Source organism: Neovison vison, chromosome 4, assembly GCF_020171115.1.
Source record: "Neovison vison isolate M4711 chromosome 4, ASM_NN_V1, whole genome shotgun sequence".
Lineage (NCBI taxonomy): Eukaryota > Metazoa > Chordata > Mammalia > Carnivora > Mustelidae > Neogale > Neogale vison.
In genome coordinates this window covers 30,438,892-30,453,990 of record NC_058094.1, presented here as the reverse complement: position 1 = coordinate 30,453,990, position 15,099 = coordinate 30,438,892, and the positions used below count along the sequence as shown (strand labels likewise).

Below are 15,099 nucleotides of genomic sequence, written 5' to 3'. Positions count from 1 at the left end.
GGCAACAAAAGTATGTATTATTTTCTTATAAAAAATGAGCTGGTTCTTTTTCAGTCACTTCAGCTTCTTTCTGACCCTCCTCCTGGTAAATGAATAAAATGAAGCCTTGACTGATGGGAGCCAGATGATACTTCACAGGTTGCTGATTCAATAAGCATTCTGTTCAAGGCTGGTTTTCCCACTTAGGCTTTGGACTTTATGTTCATCTGTCTCTTCAGTGACCTTGTTTCCTCAGCTGTCCCCCTCTCTTGCTCCACCTCATCTGGCTCTTTTCCAATCCAGTCTTCTTCCATTTCTCTCTCTCTCTCTCTCTCTCTCTCTCTCTCACACACACACACACACACACACACGCTGATCTCCTAATCCAAGAGTCTTCTTGCTAGCATTAGAAACTTTTCAACCAATGCAGCAATGAAGGAAAAGACGACGACTATCTATAATCATGGTGTCTGCTTGCCTAAGACTCCACATGCTCCCTCCAACCACAGCTATCAGGATAGTGCTCCAACAGAAACAATGAATTACTCCCATTCAGGTCAACAGTTCTGTTTAAACAGACCAACTCTGACATTGACCCCTTGCTAGTTCTCAAACCTTCCTGCCTCTTTCTTCTGGGATATCAGTCTCTCATTTTCTATTTTCCTGATGACTCTGCCATAGGCTGTTCTTTGCCTGCTCTTAAATGTCAACATTCTTCAGACTTTAATCCTCAGCACTCCCCAAACCCCTCAGTTAATATCCTCTTCTTCTAGCCAAGGGTTGAGATTAGATCTCCCTTGAGATCTTTGAACACTTACATCTAATTGCTCATTGGGTACCTTCCCTAGGACATCTCATACCACCTTGAGCTCAACAGGTCCCCAAATCAACCATTCTCCACCATAATAGCCTTTCTCACCACCACATATGCCACTCCTCCTGTATTCTGCACCTGGATAAATTTCACTCCACAGCTCCCAAGTCCAAATCGTAAGTAAGCCAAATCGTAATCTCAATTTCTCCTTTCATCTTTATCCAACATCAAATTACCAAGTCCTATTGATTCTTCCTCACTCACTCTCTCCATCTCCCTGCTTCCAATATGACTATGTTCATTCATCCATTCATTCATTCATTCAACAAATACTTGTTGAGCCCCACTGAGTGTCACACTATTCTGCCTTGTATCAGCCTAAAGAGGACAGCCCCAAATCCCTTTCCTCTTGGACCTTACATTCTAGTGGGAGAGAAGAATAAAACGGAGAAGAAAAAATATACAGTATATTAGTGACCCATAGTGCTAAGGAAAGAAGGGAGGGAAGGAGGGAGTGAGAGAAAGAAGGAAGGAAGGAAAGAAATAGTGGGATAAGGAAAGATAACATTTTAGACAAATCAGCCAGGGAAGGTCTGATGAGGAAAAAGCTCTTCTCATTTCATTTTTTTTTAAAGATTTTTATTTATTTATTTGAGAGAGAGAGAGCATGAGCAAGGGGAGTGGGAGAAGGAGAAGCAGACTCCCTGCTGAGCAGGGAGCCTGATGTGGAGCTCGATTCTGGGACTCTGGGATCATGACCTGAGCTGACAGCGGAGCCCCCCAGGCGTCCCTCTTTTTTTTTTTTTTTTTTTTTAACCCTTGATCCCTCTTGCCACCTTCACTGCTGACTTCTCTTCAACTCTTCTTTAATGCTACCAAAAGGAAAGTAGTTCCTGACTTTATCATTCCCTTACTTGAAATCCTTCCTGGACTACTTGTGGCTTTTGCAAGCTGAACCGCCTCAACTTAACACGTAAGGTCTGTTGTGCTCTGGTGACCGCCATCGGGACTAGCGCTGTTTCTGGATAAGGAGTGCAACAGGACTAACCCCCGGCTTTTGACTTAATGACGGATGACGGTTTCTGTGTCTCCACGCCTTCACGTGGGGCTTTTCTTTTCCTACCTATAATGCTTAATCCTAATAATTCTAAAACCACCCATGGGCTTCTAAATACACTTCAGAAAGTGTATATCATCCAGCTTAGGTAACTTCATAAAATAAAAATCCCACAACCCACTTTTCACTCTTCTTTGAAAACTGAGAAAATGTATCTCTCACAGAGGATCTGGCACAGGATAGAAGTGAATTATAGCCCCCTTTATCACACACTACACTGAGTTAATTACCTGTCTGCTTCACTCGAGCAGACATTTTGGGTCACTACCGACATTTTGAGCCAGATAGTTCTTGGTTACAGGGGGCTGTTCTGTGCACTGTACAATGTTTAGTAGTATTTATAGCCTCTATCAACTAGATAGGGGTAGCAGCCCTCAAGCTTTAATAACCAAAAACGTCTGCAAACTTTACCCAATGTCCCCCAAGGAAGAAATCAGGCCTGGCAGAGAATCACTACTGTATACCACAAACAACCCAAGGGCAGAAACTAACTATGACTCCTCATTATTGTATCTCCAGGTATCTAGTACAAAAGCCAGCACATAGTAGGTGTTCAATAAATGTATGTAAGAGCAACAATCCTGACTTTTAGCACCACAGAGTAGTTTTAATTCTTTTCACAATGTATGTAAAAGTATATGTATTTTTATGGCTTCCTTCATTCAACATTACATTGTGAGATTTATCTACATTGTTATAGGTTGTGGTAGTTCATTTCCACTTTTTTTGATTCATGATGTTTTTTCCAATGTTCTATTATTTGGACATTTGGGTTATTTCCAATTTATAGTTGATATGAGCAAGGTCATCATGAATACTCTTTTTTTTTTTTAAGATCTATTTATTTGACAGAGAGAGATCACAAGTAGGCAGAGAGGCAGGCAGAGAGAAAGAAGGGGAAGCAGGCTCCCCACTGAGTAGAGAGCTCAATGCGGGGCTCGATCTCAGGACCCTGAGATCATGACCAGTGCTGAAGGCAGAGGCTTAACCCACTGAGCCACCCAGATGCCCCATGAATATTCTTTTATATTTGTTTTGGTTACAACTCAAGATGGTAGTTTTGTTGGAAGAGGAGAGAGGGTAGTAACTGGAAAGGGAGAACACGAGTGTTCTTCGGGGGCTAACAGTCCTCTTGACCTGTATTAGTGATGGCCAGTGTGTGTCCACTTTGTGATAATTCATTGAACTCTCCATTTATCATCTTGAACATAGAGTTCTTGTGATTTTTCATTTAAAGTTTTTCTTTTTAATCAATAAGAATGAGACAGTTTTATGAATAGAGGGGGGAAATGCCAGCAATTCTGGTAAATACTGTACCATGCAAATATTCATGAGAAAAATTAACCTACCAAAGAAAAGCATATTAAACGGAAAATGCATTTTCATACATTTTTGTCAGTAGCACCCATTGTTAGTAAGATTCAAGGGAAAAGGTCTACTAGTTGAGATGCAACCTGCTACAACTTTCTAGAAGGCCACTTAACAACATACATACCCAAAGATTACAAAATATGTAATATGGTTATGTGTCATTCATTCTCACTTGTAAAGTCACTTTTCAAGGCTGATATACAGTCAGTGCTCTCCTTTCTAAGAAAATGGGTAAACTTAGGCAAGGATGGGTCTGTGAACCCTTGCCTGGACAGATCTCCAAAGACACTCTGCAGTAATGTGGAGGGGACTACCTATACTAGTTTGCCTGGGACAGTCCCAGTTTACACCAGTTTCCCTGAATAGCCACCCCTTTGACTCATCAACATCCTAGGGTTGAGCAATGCATGATATAGCCAGTCTACCATCCATACACAGGATGTAATAATGCTAGGCTTAGAACTTGGAATAACTGCCTGGAGCCATCTACACTCTAACCTCCTCTTTCTTGTGCACAGATAGTGTGGAATAAAAAAATGCACCAAAGATTCACAGACTCAGATCCCTTAACACATCCCCCTCAACCAGGTGGTCTAAATCACCCTGAATAGAAATTCATTTCAAGGTAGACCTAGCCTTCCATGAAAGTTAAAAAAAATTTTTTTTAATTAAAAAAAAAAAAGAAAGTTAAAAAATTATGGGAGACACTTTCCTAGATAGCTCCCAAATCACATAACTTAAGGATAAGGTATGTATTTGCAAAAATTAGCCAGCCTGTTGATGATACATGTTGGGAGTTCTGACTCTGTAATTATTAATCCAAGCAACTCCATGAGGACAAGTAGATCTGAATTTCCTCTAAGCCTACCTATCTATTTCTATCTCTGCTGATGGCAAAACTACTATTCACCTTGAAACCTTAGGATCAAAGCTGATGCTCTCTTTTCACTCTCTGAAACTGGTTACTAAGACCCACCAATACTATTATTTAAAGCTCCAGAATTCATTACCCACAAACCTTTCATCAGAACACGATTTCTAACCTGCAGTTATTATAGGAGCCTTCCTCTCTTTCCTTTCCTATCCCTCTCCAATTCACCTCCCCTACTGCTGCTACAATCATCCTGAACAAAGCAACCTCTTCAGTCCTCCCCTGCTCAAAACTTATAGGTATTATCCAGACTCCTTGGCCTAGCAGTCAAGACCTTTCTCAGTTCTCAGTTCCAACCACCCTTCTTACTAAGCACATGTGACTCAATGGCTCTCATCCAAGGATAGTATTTCTCCTTTAGGAGGTGTTCGGAAATGTTTGAAGACATTTTTACTTGTCTCAGTGACTTGTGGGCACAAAGGACATTTCACAGGCAGGGACTGAGGACCCTAAGTGTTCAACAACATAGATTAAATTGTCTTTTGTCAAAATACCATTAGTGCCTAGATGAGACTTCTTGCTCCCAAGCACAGTATTTTTAGATATGTGTTGTTCCTTCTTTCTAGAATCTGTTAGTTCTGCCTCCTTCCAAAAGAATATTGTCTTTGGATGATTCCTTTCAAACTCTCTTCTTATCTAAAGACTTTGGGTGATTTCATTACCATGTATACAGTAGTAATGGGAGATGATTAACTTACTCCCAAAACACTCTGCTTGCCTGCTGACATAGCCTAGTGAACTGAATTAAGGTTAAACTTCTTACCTATTCGTCATTTCACTCCATGTCCATTTTTTTTTTCCTTATCCCCTCTATGCCCTAACATTTAAGCTCCTTAAGGAAAGGGATGTTTCTATGGCATCTCACTTTTTTTTTTAAACTCCAATTACAACTATTTACCTACAAGTTGAGAATAATTCTAGAAGTGATTTTTTAGATTAAAAGATTAAAAATCCTCCCTGCATGCCTATGAACAGAATGCTATTCCTTAATCTTTTTTGTAGTTGTTAAACTTAGAATTCCGAACACTCTAAGGTAAACTAAATATTTTAGTTACATCTTTTATTAGTAATGGTGCTTTACAGAACCCTGAATATATGAAGTTCTAGATTAGACTAAACAAGGGATTACAAACTCAGATTTAAAAAAAATAAATAAGGCAAAAGAGGCCACAGACACTGTAGTGAAGTAGCGAGAATGTTCCCAATATAAAGATATTTAAATTCCTTGGGGATTTGGGGGGGGGTGCTACATATGCTTTACAAAATTCGCTAACAAGCTTGTGTTTGAGATACTTTTTATGTGAAAAACACTTAAATAATATTTTTAAAGTGTGTGTGCAATATACTTTTCTTTTTTAAAGATTTTATTTATTTGACAGACAGAGATCACAAGTAGGCAGAGAGGCAGACAGAGAGAGGGGGGAAGCAAGTCTCCCTGCTGAGCAGAGAGCCCGATGTGGGGCTCAATTCTAAGACCCTGAGATCATGACCCAAGCCAAAGGCAGAGGCTTAACCCACTGAGCCACCCAGGTGCCCCTAAAAGTGTGGGTGCACTATAGTTCTAGACAAAAGATAAAAATGTTCTTATCTGGGGCACCTGGGTGGCTCAGTGGGTTGAGCCTCTACCTTCGGCTCGGGTCATGGTCTCGGGGTCCTGGGATTGAGCCCCACATCAGCTCTCTGCTCGGCGGGGAGGCTGCTTCTTCCCTTTCACTCTGCCTGCTTCTCTGCCTACTTGTGATCTCTGTCAAATAAATAAATAAAATATTTTTAAAAAATGTTCTTATCCTACCCCACTGAAGTTTAAGCTTAGACTATTTCTGTAGTATATTTAAAAAAAAAACTTTTTTCACTCAAAATTTGAAACTTAGTTCCCCTAAGTTGTATAAACAGTAAATAATAGATAAAAATCAACTACTCACTTGCACATCTGTTCATATCTGGGGCTCGGTGTCCATAGTACCCGGATGGACAGGAATGCAGGCACTCTCCATACTGGCGCATGCCTTCTCTTCGAAGAAAGAAGAACAACTTCTGTTGACATCGGCTGCACCCATTGTCCTTGGAACAAGACAAACAACCCTTGCAAATGGGATTTGATACATAACTAGCTGTAAGAGAAAAACACAAAACACATGTTCAAATAGGAGTATGATCAAGATGTCAGGTCAATATAACATGGTGAGAAAACAAGTGTCTCTTGTCCTACTCAAATCGCATTGAAATGCTAAATATTCCCCCACTTCACCCCCCAAAAAAGTTAATACACAACCAAACTTAGAAACAAAGAGGAAAGTCAGAGTTTGAGCTGAAACTGAATGGCTCACAGAGATGTCAGACCAGACAGAGGCAGACGGCATGGGAGGGTCTTAAATCCATACCAAGAAATATGCATATGAAGACCAGACCCTTGGGTCTCTTCATGGAGACTGGAGTTGTGAGGGCTGTTTGCACATGAAACGAGTACTAGAAGTCCCCACCCCAATTTGCCAGAGATGAAGTTTTCAACCACAGATTAGGGGCATAGGGTTGTTGAGCAGGTAGAGAGAAAATATAATCCATGAGACACAAGAAACCCAAATTTGCAATACATCCAAGTATGAGATCCAAGTTCAAAGTATCAGTGTAGAATCAAATCATTAAATCAAGACTCTAACATAAAAACATCAATCCATGAAAACCCACAAAGAAAATAATATGAAACTACCCCAAAGAAATGTTCTACAATCCTGAGACCTAGAACTTACATGGAAAGCCACCTTCACATCAAAATGAACCAATCACAGGGACAAGCAAACCTCCATGAGGAAGAATCACCAGCCTTAGAGAGACAGATCTCACACCTAAAGAGTCAGAAATAATAGAACACGTTCCTTAATAAATTGAAGAACTTTTCCCTTCCCCCACCAAAAAAAAGAAAGAAAGAAAGAAATAATAGAACAATCTGAAAGAGACTTAAAAGTGATTATCTTCAGAATACTTAAAAGAGATAAGGTAAGGACTAGAAATCACAAGGGAAGAGGGGCAGTATCACCTAATGACTGTGCAATTAGAAAGAAATGAAAATTCCAAAACTGAAAAAAAAAAACCAATCTATGAACAATTGAATAGAAGAAAGGTATTTAACTAGAAAACAGGTTTAAATAACTAATACCAAACACAAAAAAGATGAAAATGTGGAAAGGTAAGAAACATGTAAAAAGAAAATTTTTAATATATGATTATTAAGTGCAACAGAGTAAAAAAAAAAAAAAAACTAGCATGAGTAAGACATAATATCCAAAGAGATATCAGAAAAGATATAATAGAGATATAATCAGAAAGAGATGAATTCTTTAGATGAAAACTTCAGAGATCTGAGTAGATCAGTAAAAACAAGTCTGCATCTGAACACAGCATATTTGTACTAATGAATGAAGACAAACCAGAAAGAAACAGATCATCTAGAAAGGAATTTTTATCTCTAGCAGACATCTCATCAGAAATAATGTCTGTCAGATGGGGGAATATTACCTGCAAACTATAATTCTACAAGTAACTAAACAATAGTTAAAGAAAGAGAGCAAAATAAAGATATTTCCAGTCAAAATAAGGGCAAGGAAATTATTAATCACTCACCAAGAGAATAAACTGTATATATCAGGGAAAATAAAATAGAACTCAAAGAAATAGAATGTAATAAGCAACAGTGATCAAATATGAGAAATATGTTGGTATGCCTATGAAAAGCTATCAGTTTTTAAGAATCAATTTCCAAAATTTAAAAATAATACATATTTTATATTTAACAGCAATAACATGGAAGACTCAAGGAGGGAAAACAAAGGCAAAGCATTCAAAGTTTCTACATTTTGAGTGAGGAAGACCAATATAGATGAAACTTCCTTAAGTTACATGTACTTGTTAAAATTCTCGGTAGCAACCACAGAAACAGTAATGTATCACTTCTAAACCCATGACAACCACAGATGTAGTAAATGTATAAAATAGGAGGAGGTAAACATCCAAATGTCTGTGACCAAGAGAATAGATAAATTATGGCATATTTTAATGATAAAAGAATTAAACTACTGGCACATACCTGAAAAGGAATGAAACTTACAGACATTATATTGAACAAAGGAAACCAGACACACACACACGCACATACACGCGCGTGCACACACACACTTGGTATAATTCTATTTAATTGATGTCAAGGACGTGTGAAGCTTATCTATGGTGACTGAAATTAGAACATTAAATGCCTCTGAGGGTTTGGGACTGACTGGAAAGGGTACGCAGGAATTTTTGGCAGGTGTATTTGTTGCCTTAACAAATTACCACAACGTGGTGGCTTACACACCAGGATTTAATTCTCTCAGTTCTGTGGACTGAAGTCTGAAATCAAGGTGTCTGCAGAGCCATGTGTCCTCTGACAGCCCGAGGGAAGAAACCTTCTCTCTGGCCCCAAGTGTTCCTTACCTTGTGGGAGTCTATCTCCTATCTGACTCCGTCTTCTCTATGTATCTCTGTGTGCCCTTTCTGCCTCTCATAAAGACACGGTCTTTGCATTTAGGGCTCACCTTAATCCGCCTATCCATCCTTACCTTAATTTCATTTGCAAAGCCCCTATTTTCAAACAAGGTCATACTCTGAGGCTCCAAGTGGACATGAGCGGAAACAGGTTTAGGGTGTGCAGACCCTAGTTAACCCACTCTAGAAGGTGACAGAAATGCTCTAACCTTGACTAGACAACTCTCACTTTTCTGCTTTCCACTAAATCCTCTCATATTCAGGCTCTTATTTCTTCTCACTAAGGCAGTTATGATACCCCCAATACCTTACCCACCCCTCTCTTTTTCACTCTACACTCTGGTGTTGGGTTGATTTTACGGAGATTATGCTCATTGTAGGACTTCGGCTACACTTTATTCTGACACGATAACATTGATTTATAAAGCATTTTCATTATTGATGAAAATAAGCCTATACTATTTGTAATTGTCCCAGCTGCCTTCTAAAGAGATTCTATGCTGCCATTATTTTTGGTGTCCTGAGCAGGATGTAAGGAATAGGTAAGTTTCAAAAACTGGGATCCAGCTCAACTTCTCTGTGTAAAAAAGGGGTAAAAATTGGAAAGAGGGTGGGTAGGATGCAAAGACCTGGGTGAGAGGAAAAGAGCTGGAGTCCTTGGAGGCTGTATGATGAACAAAATGTCTTTGGCATGGAGGAGCAGTGACTAGGGAAAACTCTTTTTAATATTTTCAGGGTTATCTAAGAACATAACCCTCCTTAAGCACAAAGACCCTCTGGCGTAATACTTGGGAAGCAACTGATGTCTCTCATGAAAGAGCAAGTCTTAAAGAGGAGCAACCAGGGGCAAAGGTGAGGGCAGAGATTGTTGGCTGGGGCTGCACCCGTGGGAGCCCCCCAGGGCTGCACTCCCTGCAGCAGGTCCGTGAGGGGTCCGCTGGCTGCCTTCTGCTCTTCAATTTAACTATAGATTTGAAGAATTCTATCAAGGTTATCCAAATCCCAAATTAGCTTCATCAGTAAAGACAGAATCTGGAAGAGTTACATACATAGCAGAATGGTTTAAAAAGGCAGTCTGTCATCATAAGCAAAAGCTGATGCTATATTTTAGTTCCAAAGTTAAACCAAGAGTTCTTTATCACCATAAATCACACCGTGTGGTCACAGGTATGAAGAAAAGAGAATTACAGAACTAAGAGGATCAACATAAGTTAAAGACTTTTTGTTTTGTTTTTATGTATCAGAAGCTAACTTTCATCTTGACCAGGAAGATTTCAGAGTCAACAAATTATGCTCTACATTTTTTTAAGGTTTTTCTTAAAATCATTAAAAGCTAGGTCTTATTTACATGAACCTTGACTGGCTTAATGGAAATGAATCAGGGAATACTTATCTTAGTCCACATCAGATATCTTTATAACCCTAGAAATGAGGAATTCTCTTAAAGCAAAAATGATGTGAACCACATCCAAACTAAATGCTCTTCCCATCCCCCAAACTTCTCTAGCCATTAATAATTCTTGTCAACACTGAAAGACAAGAGCACATGTAATTTTTTGCAATGTGGAGCTTCATGTCCCAAATCTCAAGTAGACTTTTAATTAACCACTGTCCAGTGTCAACTATTCCAGTGCTAAGTTGTAAATCAATAACTTGATTTAACATGAACTTCTTCATCCATTATATGATGACTATTCCAAGCTCAGTATCTACAGCCAGGCAAAAATGGACTTTTAAACATGACTATAGTAATTTATTTGGTTAGGATCTTAATAAGTTAAATGGCTCTGCCTATTGCTATGAGATTTAATTCAAGTGTGCAGGTGAATAAACAGATCTTAATTCCCAGCTTTGATGACCATGTTTATTTGCTCTCTCTGTAAGCTTCAACTTTTCCAACTCTAAAGCCTGCTGAGATCCAGAGGCTCATCATTCCAACCAAAACACTTTTTCTAAATCTAGACCCACCCAAAATTCTAAAGATTAAATATAGCACATAAAACACTAAAAATCTTCAAAAAGGTGTTGGCAGTAGTATCAACACAAATCTACACATACCTCCTTGACAGAAAGGAACAAGTGGATATAGAGAACAAGAAAAATTATCAGGCAGAACCCAAGTAAGAATACCTATATTACTAACAAGTATATAAAGAGATTACAGACAGCATAAATATTATTTCTTAATTCTAGTTATTTGTGTTCCTCTTAAATTGCAAGGTCTTTTTTGAATCCTGGTATTGGAAGTTTGATCTTTTGTTAAATTAAATCCAGTTATTCACATTTTATCCCATAGTGCCTTTTATGTAGGTGTTGAATGCCCATCTGTTTCTAATACTGTCCTAACACTTTTAAAAAGTGTTCCCCTGTTTCAGGATTTAGCCCTTGCCAAGCAAGAAGAAATCTAAATTCCTTCTTGATGAAGGCATCCATTCCTGACAAAAGGTACAAATTTTGAATTCTAAAATAATGGGACTGAACAATGGACTGTTGGCTCCCTAGTCTCACTCCGTATTTGCTGGTTAAGAGTTCAAAAGATTTCTAAAGATAAACAATTACTCTCAACTTCATTGATCAAACTTATGGCACCAATAATGAGAAACCTGCCCTGTTGTATTGTATACAGATCTAGCTGGGCATAGATCCTCCCACTGGAGGCTTGGCAGCATTAGGAGAAAAATCCTTTAATCATGGGTACTATACCAAGCTCAAATCCAACTAAGCACTCAAGGTTCAAAATTTAGGAGTTACAGAAGAGTTCACCAAGATGAAAAGGGACTATCTCAGGGTACTTAGTTTTATGGTAAGTTGTGAATATTCATAGAAAATAACATCATGGAACATGTAATCTGATCTTTGATGTAAAGACAAGTAATTTTAATACTCTAGATGATTATAGTTCTCATGCCTTGGAAAGAAAACAGATGTTAAAATTAACAATGTGAATAAAGCTTGGACAGAGATAAATTTCTAAAATGTCCACTTAACATGAATTTATTCTAGAAAAGAATTTGAGAATAAAAGGCAAACTTCTACCAAAAATCCCAGAATTCTATAATTTCTAGAATTAAACCTTATTTCTCAGAATATCTGTGTCTCTTATGACTTCTTCAATAGATAACAAAATTTTTAAGTAAAAGGCTTAAAAAATGAACTTCCTGAACTACTAGCTTTGGGAAATCTGTATTAACTGGCTACCTAAAGGTTTGATAATTATTTGATAATTAATAATTCCATTTTACCCACCTAAAATAGGATAACACTCACCAGGATTTTATCTCTACCAGTAATTCTTGGGAAAATAATATTTCTAAAAATTTATAAGGCCACACCCAAATACGGAAATCATCTTTAGAGACAAGTATTTTAATGATGTTAATGAGATAATCTTGTTTCTCTTACAAAAGTACATATCTCACTGTACCAAAACTCAAGGCTACCAGGAGACTTTAAAATATGGAGGGAGAGAGCTAAATGGAGTCACAGATTTATATTAACACATAAAGTGCTAATAACTTGGAAAAAATGAAGAAAATGACCACAGTTATAATCTCATTACTCGCCAGTGCCACTGGAGCCACAATCCTCAAAAATTGGAACCTCAGAAGTACATTTACTACCACAGTTAACTGTGGCCATAGTGTGGTTCACTGGGCAGGAATTTCCTTCCCCCCACCCCAATGGAGCAGGGAAGGAGAAAGCCCCAATGAGGCATGTGTCATGCATGCTTTAAGTGGGACAACTAAGATGTGACAAGGAAGCCCAGAACAGTCAGTAAATGTGGGTCAAGGAAAGACGATAAACCAAGACTCAGTTGCAAAATACATATAGAGCCTTACATGGGTGTGTTTGAGAGCACAACAAACCCATCTGGAACTTCACAAGCCACAGACATCACTAGCAGTTAAAACAGTCTGCCCAAAGTGGAGGAGTGAGCTACTCAGGTAGAACAGAAAAATTCCAAAAGAATTAAATAGAATTTAAAAATTCTCCAAAAACATGTTTCCAAAATGGTCATGAATACCCTAAGTAAGGAGACAAGTCATACATATGGGGTGGGGGGAGCAGCTATATGTATATATAGACCTGGATTTAAAAAAAAAATCATAAGCCCTTGATTTAGCATATGCAATTCCCCAAATGAAATTTTTCCCATAATTGAAGCCAAGCCTGTAAGAATTATTCCTTTCTGGGGAATCTGGGTGGCTCAGATGGTTGGGTGTCTCCTTCAGCTCAGGTCATGATCTCCGGGTCCTGGGATTAAGCCCAACATGGAGCTCCCAGCTGGCTCACTGGGGAGCCTGCTTCTCCCTTTCCCTCTTCCTCTCCCCCTGCTTCTGTGCTCTCTCTCTCTCAAATGAATAAAATCTTAAAAAAAAAACAAAAACAAAAACTATTCTTTTTCACCCCCTAAAACTCTGACGCAAAAATCATAATGCATATCCCTATACTAGATGTTAATTCTGACAGATAAAGGAGGGGGGGTATTGTACAATTAAGGCCCAGAAGATACTCATCACAAAACTCAGCTACCACAGTGGAGAGATACTGCCACCAGAATCAAGTGCACTTCAGCTTCTCCTACTGCTAACACCAAGAACTTAAATAAGTTGATGAAATCAGAGGAAAAAAAATGGAAGATGGCTTGAGATTGAAGCTTATGAGATGAGGCTTATGATTGAAACAGCTCATTTTTTCAAAGATACATGATGTTTTTGAAACAAGCGAAGAGTCATATGTTGTATAAAATAAGCCACCTGTTTGAATCTGTGAGAGGACAAAAAAAAAAAAAAACATACTCTATAAAATGATTCTCAGGCTAAAAGAAAAGCAAACTTGAAGTTAGAATGTATGCGATCCTATAAGCTAGAAACTGCTGTGTAGCACAGATTACTCATGCCAAGTGTTGGCTTAGGGTTTCACGACGTACTTAAGCAGCTCCATGGAAATGTTGACAGACTCTTGGTGCTAATGGTAACTCCAACAAGAGATCTAACTATATACATTTATGAAGATTGTGAAACCACCACTCTTACAGGGTTCCATGTTTACATAAGAAGATAATCCCAATTATTTAAATAGAGAAAAACAAACTGCTCACAAACAAAGCCAGAATTTTATTCCATAAAGTACTTAAGTATATCTTATACTAACACAATTTCAAAATAGTTTTGCATGCTTCGTAAGTTCTGTAAGTGCCATGGTATCTGACCTAATTGCCTGTAGATAAATCTCCCCCACTCTGACTATACATAAATTAAATTGTTTTTAAAAAGGGGAGGAGAGGTAGGATGAAGTCTATTCAATATATGTTCCCATTCTCATCGTATATGAGTAATCCCTCATAGACTATCTGCATCCTAGAATAGAAACTAGTTTGGTAACTTCTGCTTATGCCACTTTTAATTTAAAACAATAATTGGAAAGCAAACTGGATGGTTCATTTGGTGTCATAAACACAGCCCTCAAGAAGAATCTGTGTCATAACTAACCAGATTAAAGACTCCATGTGTTTTAGATGTGGAAACTTCCATGGGTCATACCACTGTGTTTTAAATTTGAGAATGAACACTATTAGCTACACTGTCCTGGAGAAAGGTTTCTTCAAACAAAGATAATAACTTTTTTTTAAGTTGCATTAATGAAAAACACACTAGCAAGCCCTTAGGGTTGACAAACATTATGCAATAATTATTCAAGACTTCACTGTGATGCAAAAAAAAAAAAAAACCAAAACAGTGAAAGCTTTATTATATTCAATGTAGGTCACTCTTGGTAAAAATCACATTCATGAACAAAAATCTGAATGATTCACTACTTAATCTCCAGACCTACACAAGATATGGTCCTGAATTGTTAAATTGTCTGCATTTAAGATTTTAAAACAGTCTATTTTAAAATACTTTGTCAAAATGCCTCACAGCAATCCTTACCTTGGACCCAGTTTGAAATCTATCTGGTTCACCAGTCTTTCATTCTAAGAAAGTTCTGTCTATTCAGAACAAGAAGCAAGCAACGAAAAAGAGGAAAGTCAAAATGGGGGGAAAAAGAGAACACGGTATATGATAAATTGTAGGCTAAATGTTTTCATACTTTTTGAAAGTCATGCTTATTACTCATAATTTCTGTTTATCAAAGCGAATAAACAGATCAGAGAGTTTAAGAAACCTTTTCAAGGTCATAAAGTTTGTTAGTGACAAATCTGAATCCAGCTCTCTCAAAAGCCATGCTTTTTCCCCCATTAAGAGATACATGTAGGGGTGCCTGGGTGGCTCAGTGGGTTAAAGCCACGGCCTTCGGCTCAGGTCATGATCCCAGGGTCCTGGGATTGAGCTCCACATCGGGCCCTCTGCTCAGCAGGGAGCCTGCTTC

The 15,099-nt window shown here is 38.2% G+C and overlaps 1 protein-coding gene across 3 annotated transcripts in view; it reads right to left on the bottom strand.

Moving 5' to 3' along the window:
- The window catches only part of RSPO2 (R-spondin 2), a 155,832-nt gene that overhangs the window by 65,723 nt on the left and 75,010 nt on the right, over positions 1-15,099 (bottom strand). For all 3 annotated transcript variants that reach the window (XM_044245088.1, XM_044245089.1, XM_044245090.1), the window contains one exon: positions 6,135-6,323. In XM_044245088.1, the coding sequence (XP_044101023.1) occupies positions 6,135-6,323 (189 nt within the window). The remainder of the gene's footprint in view (positions 1-6,134; positions 6,324-15,099) is intronic.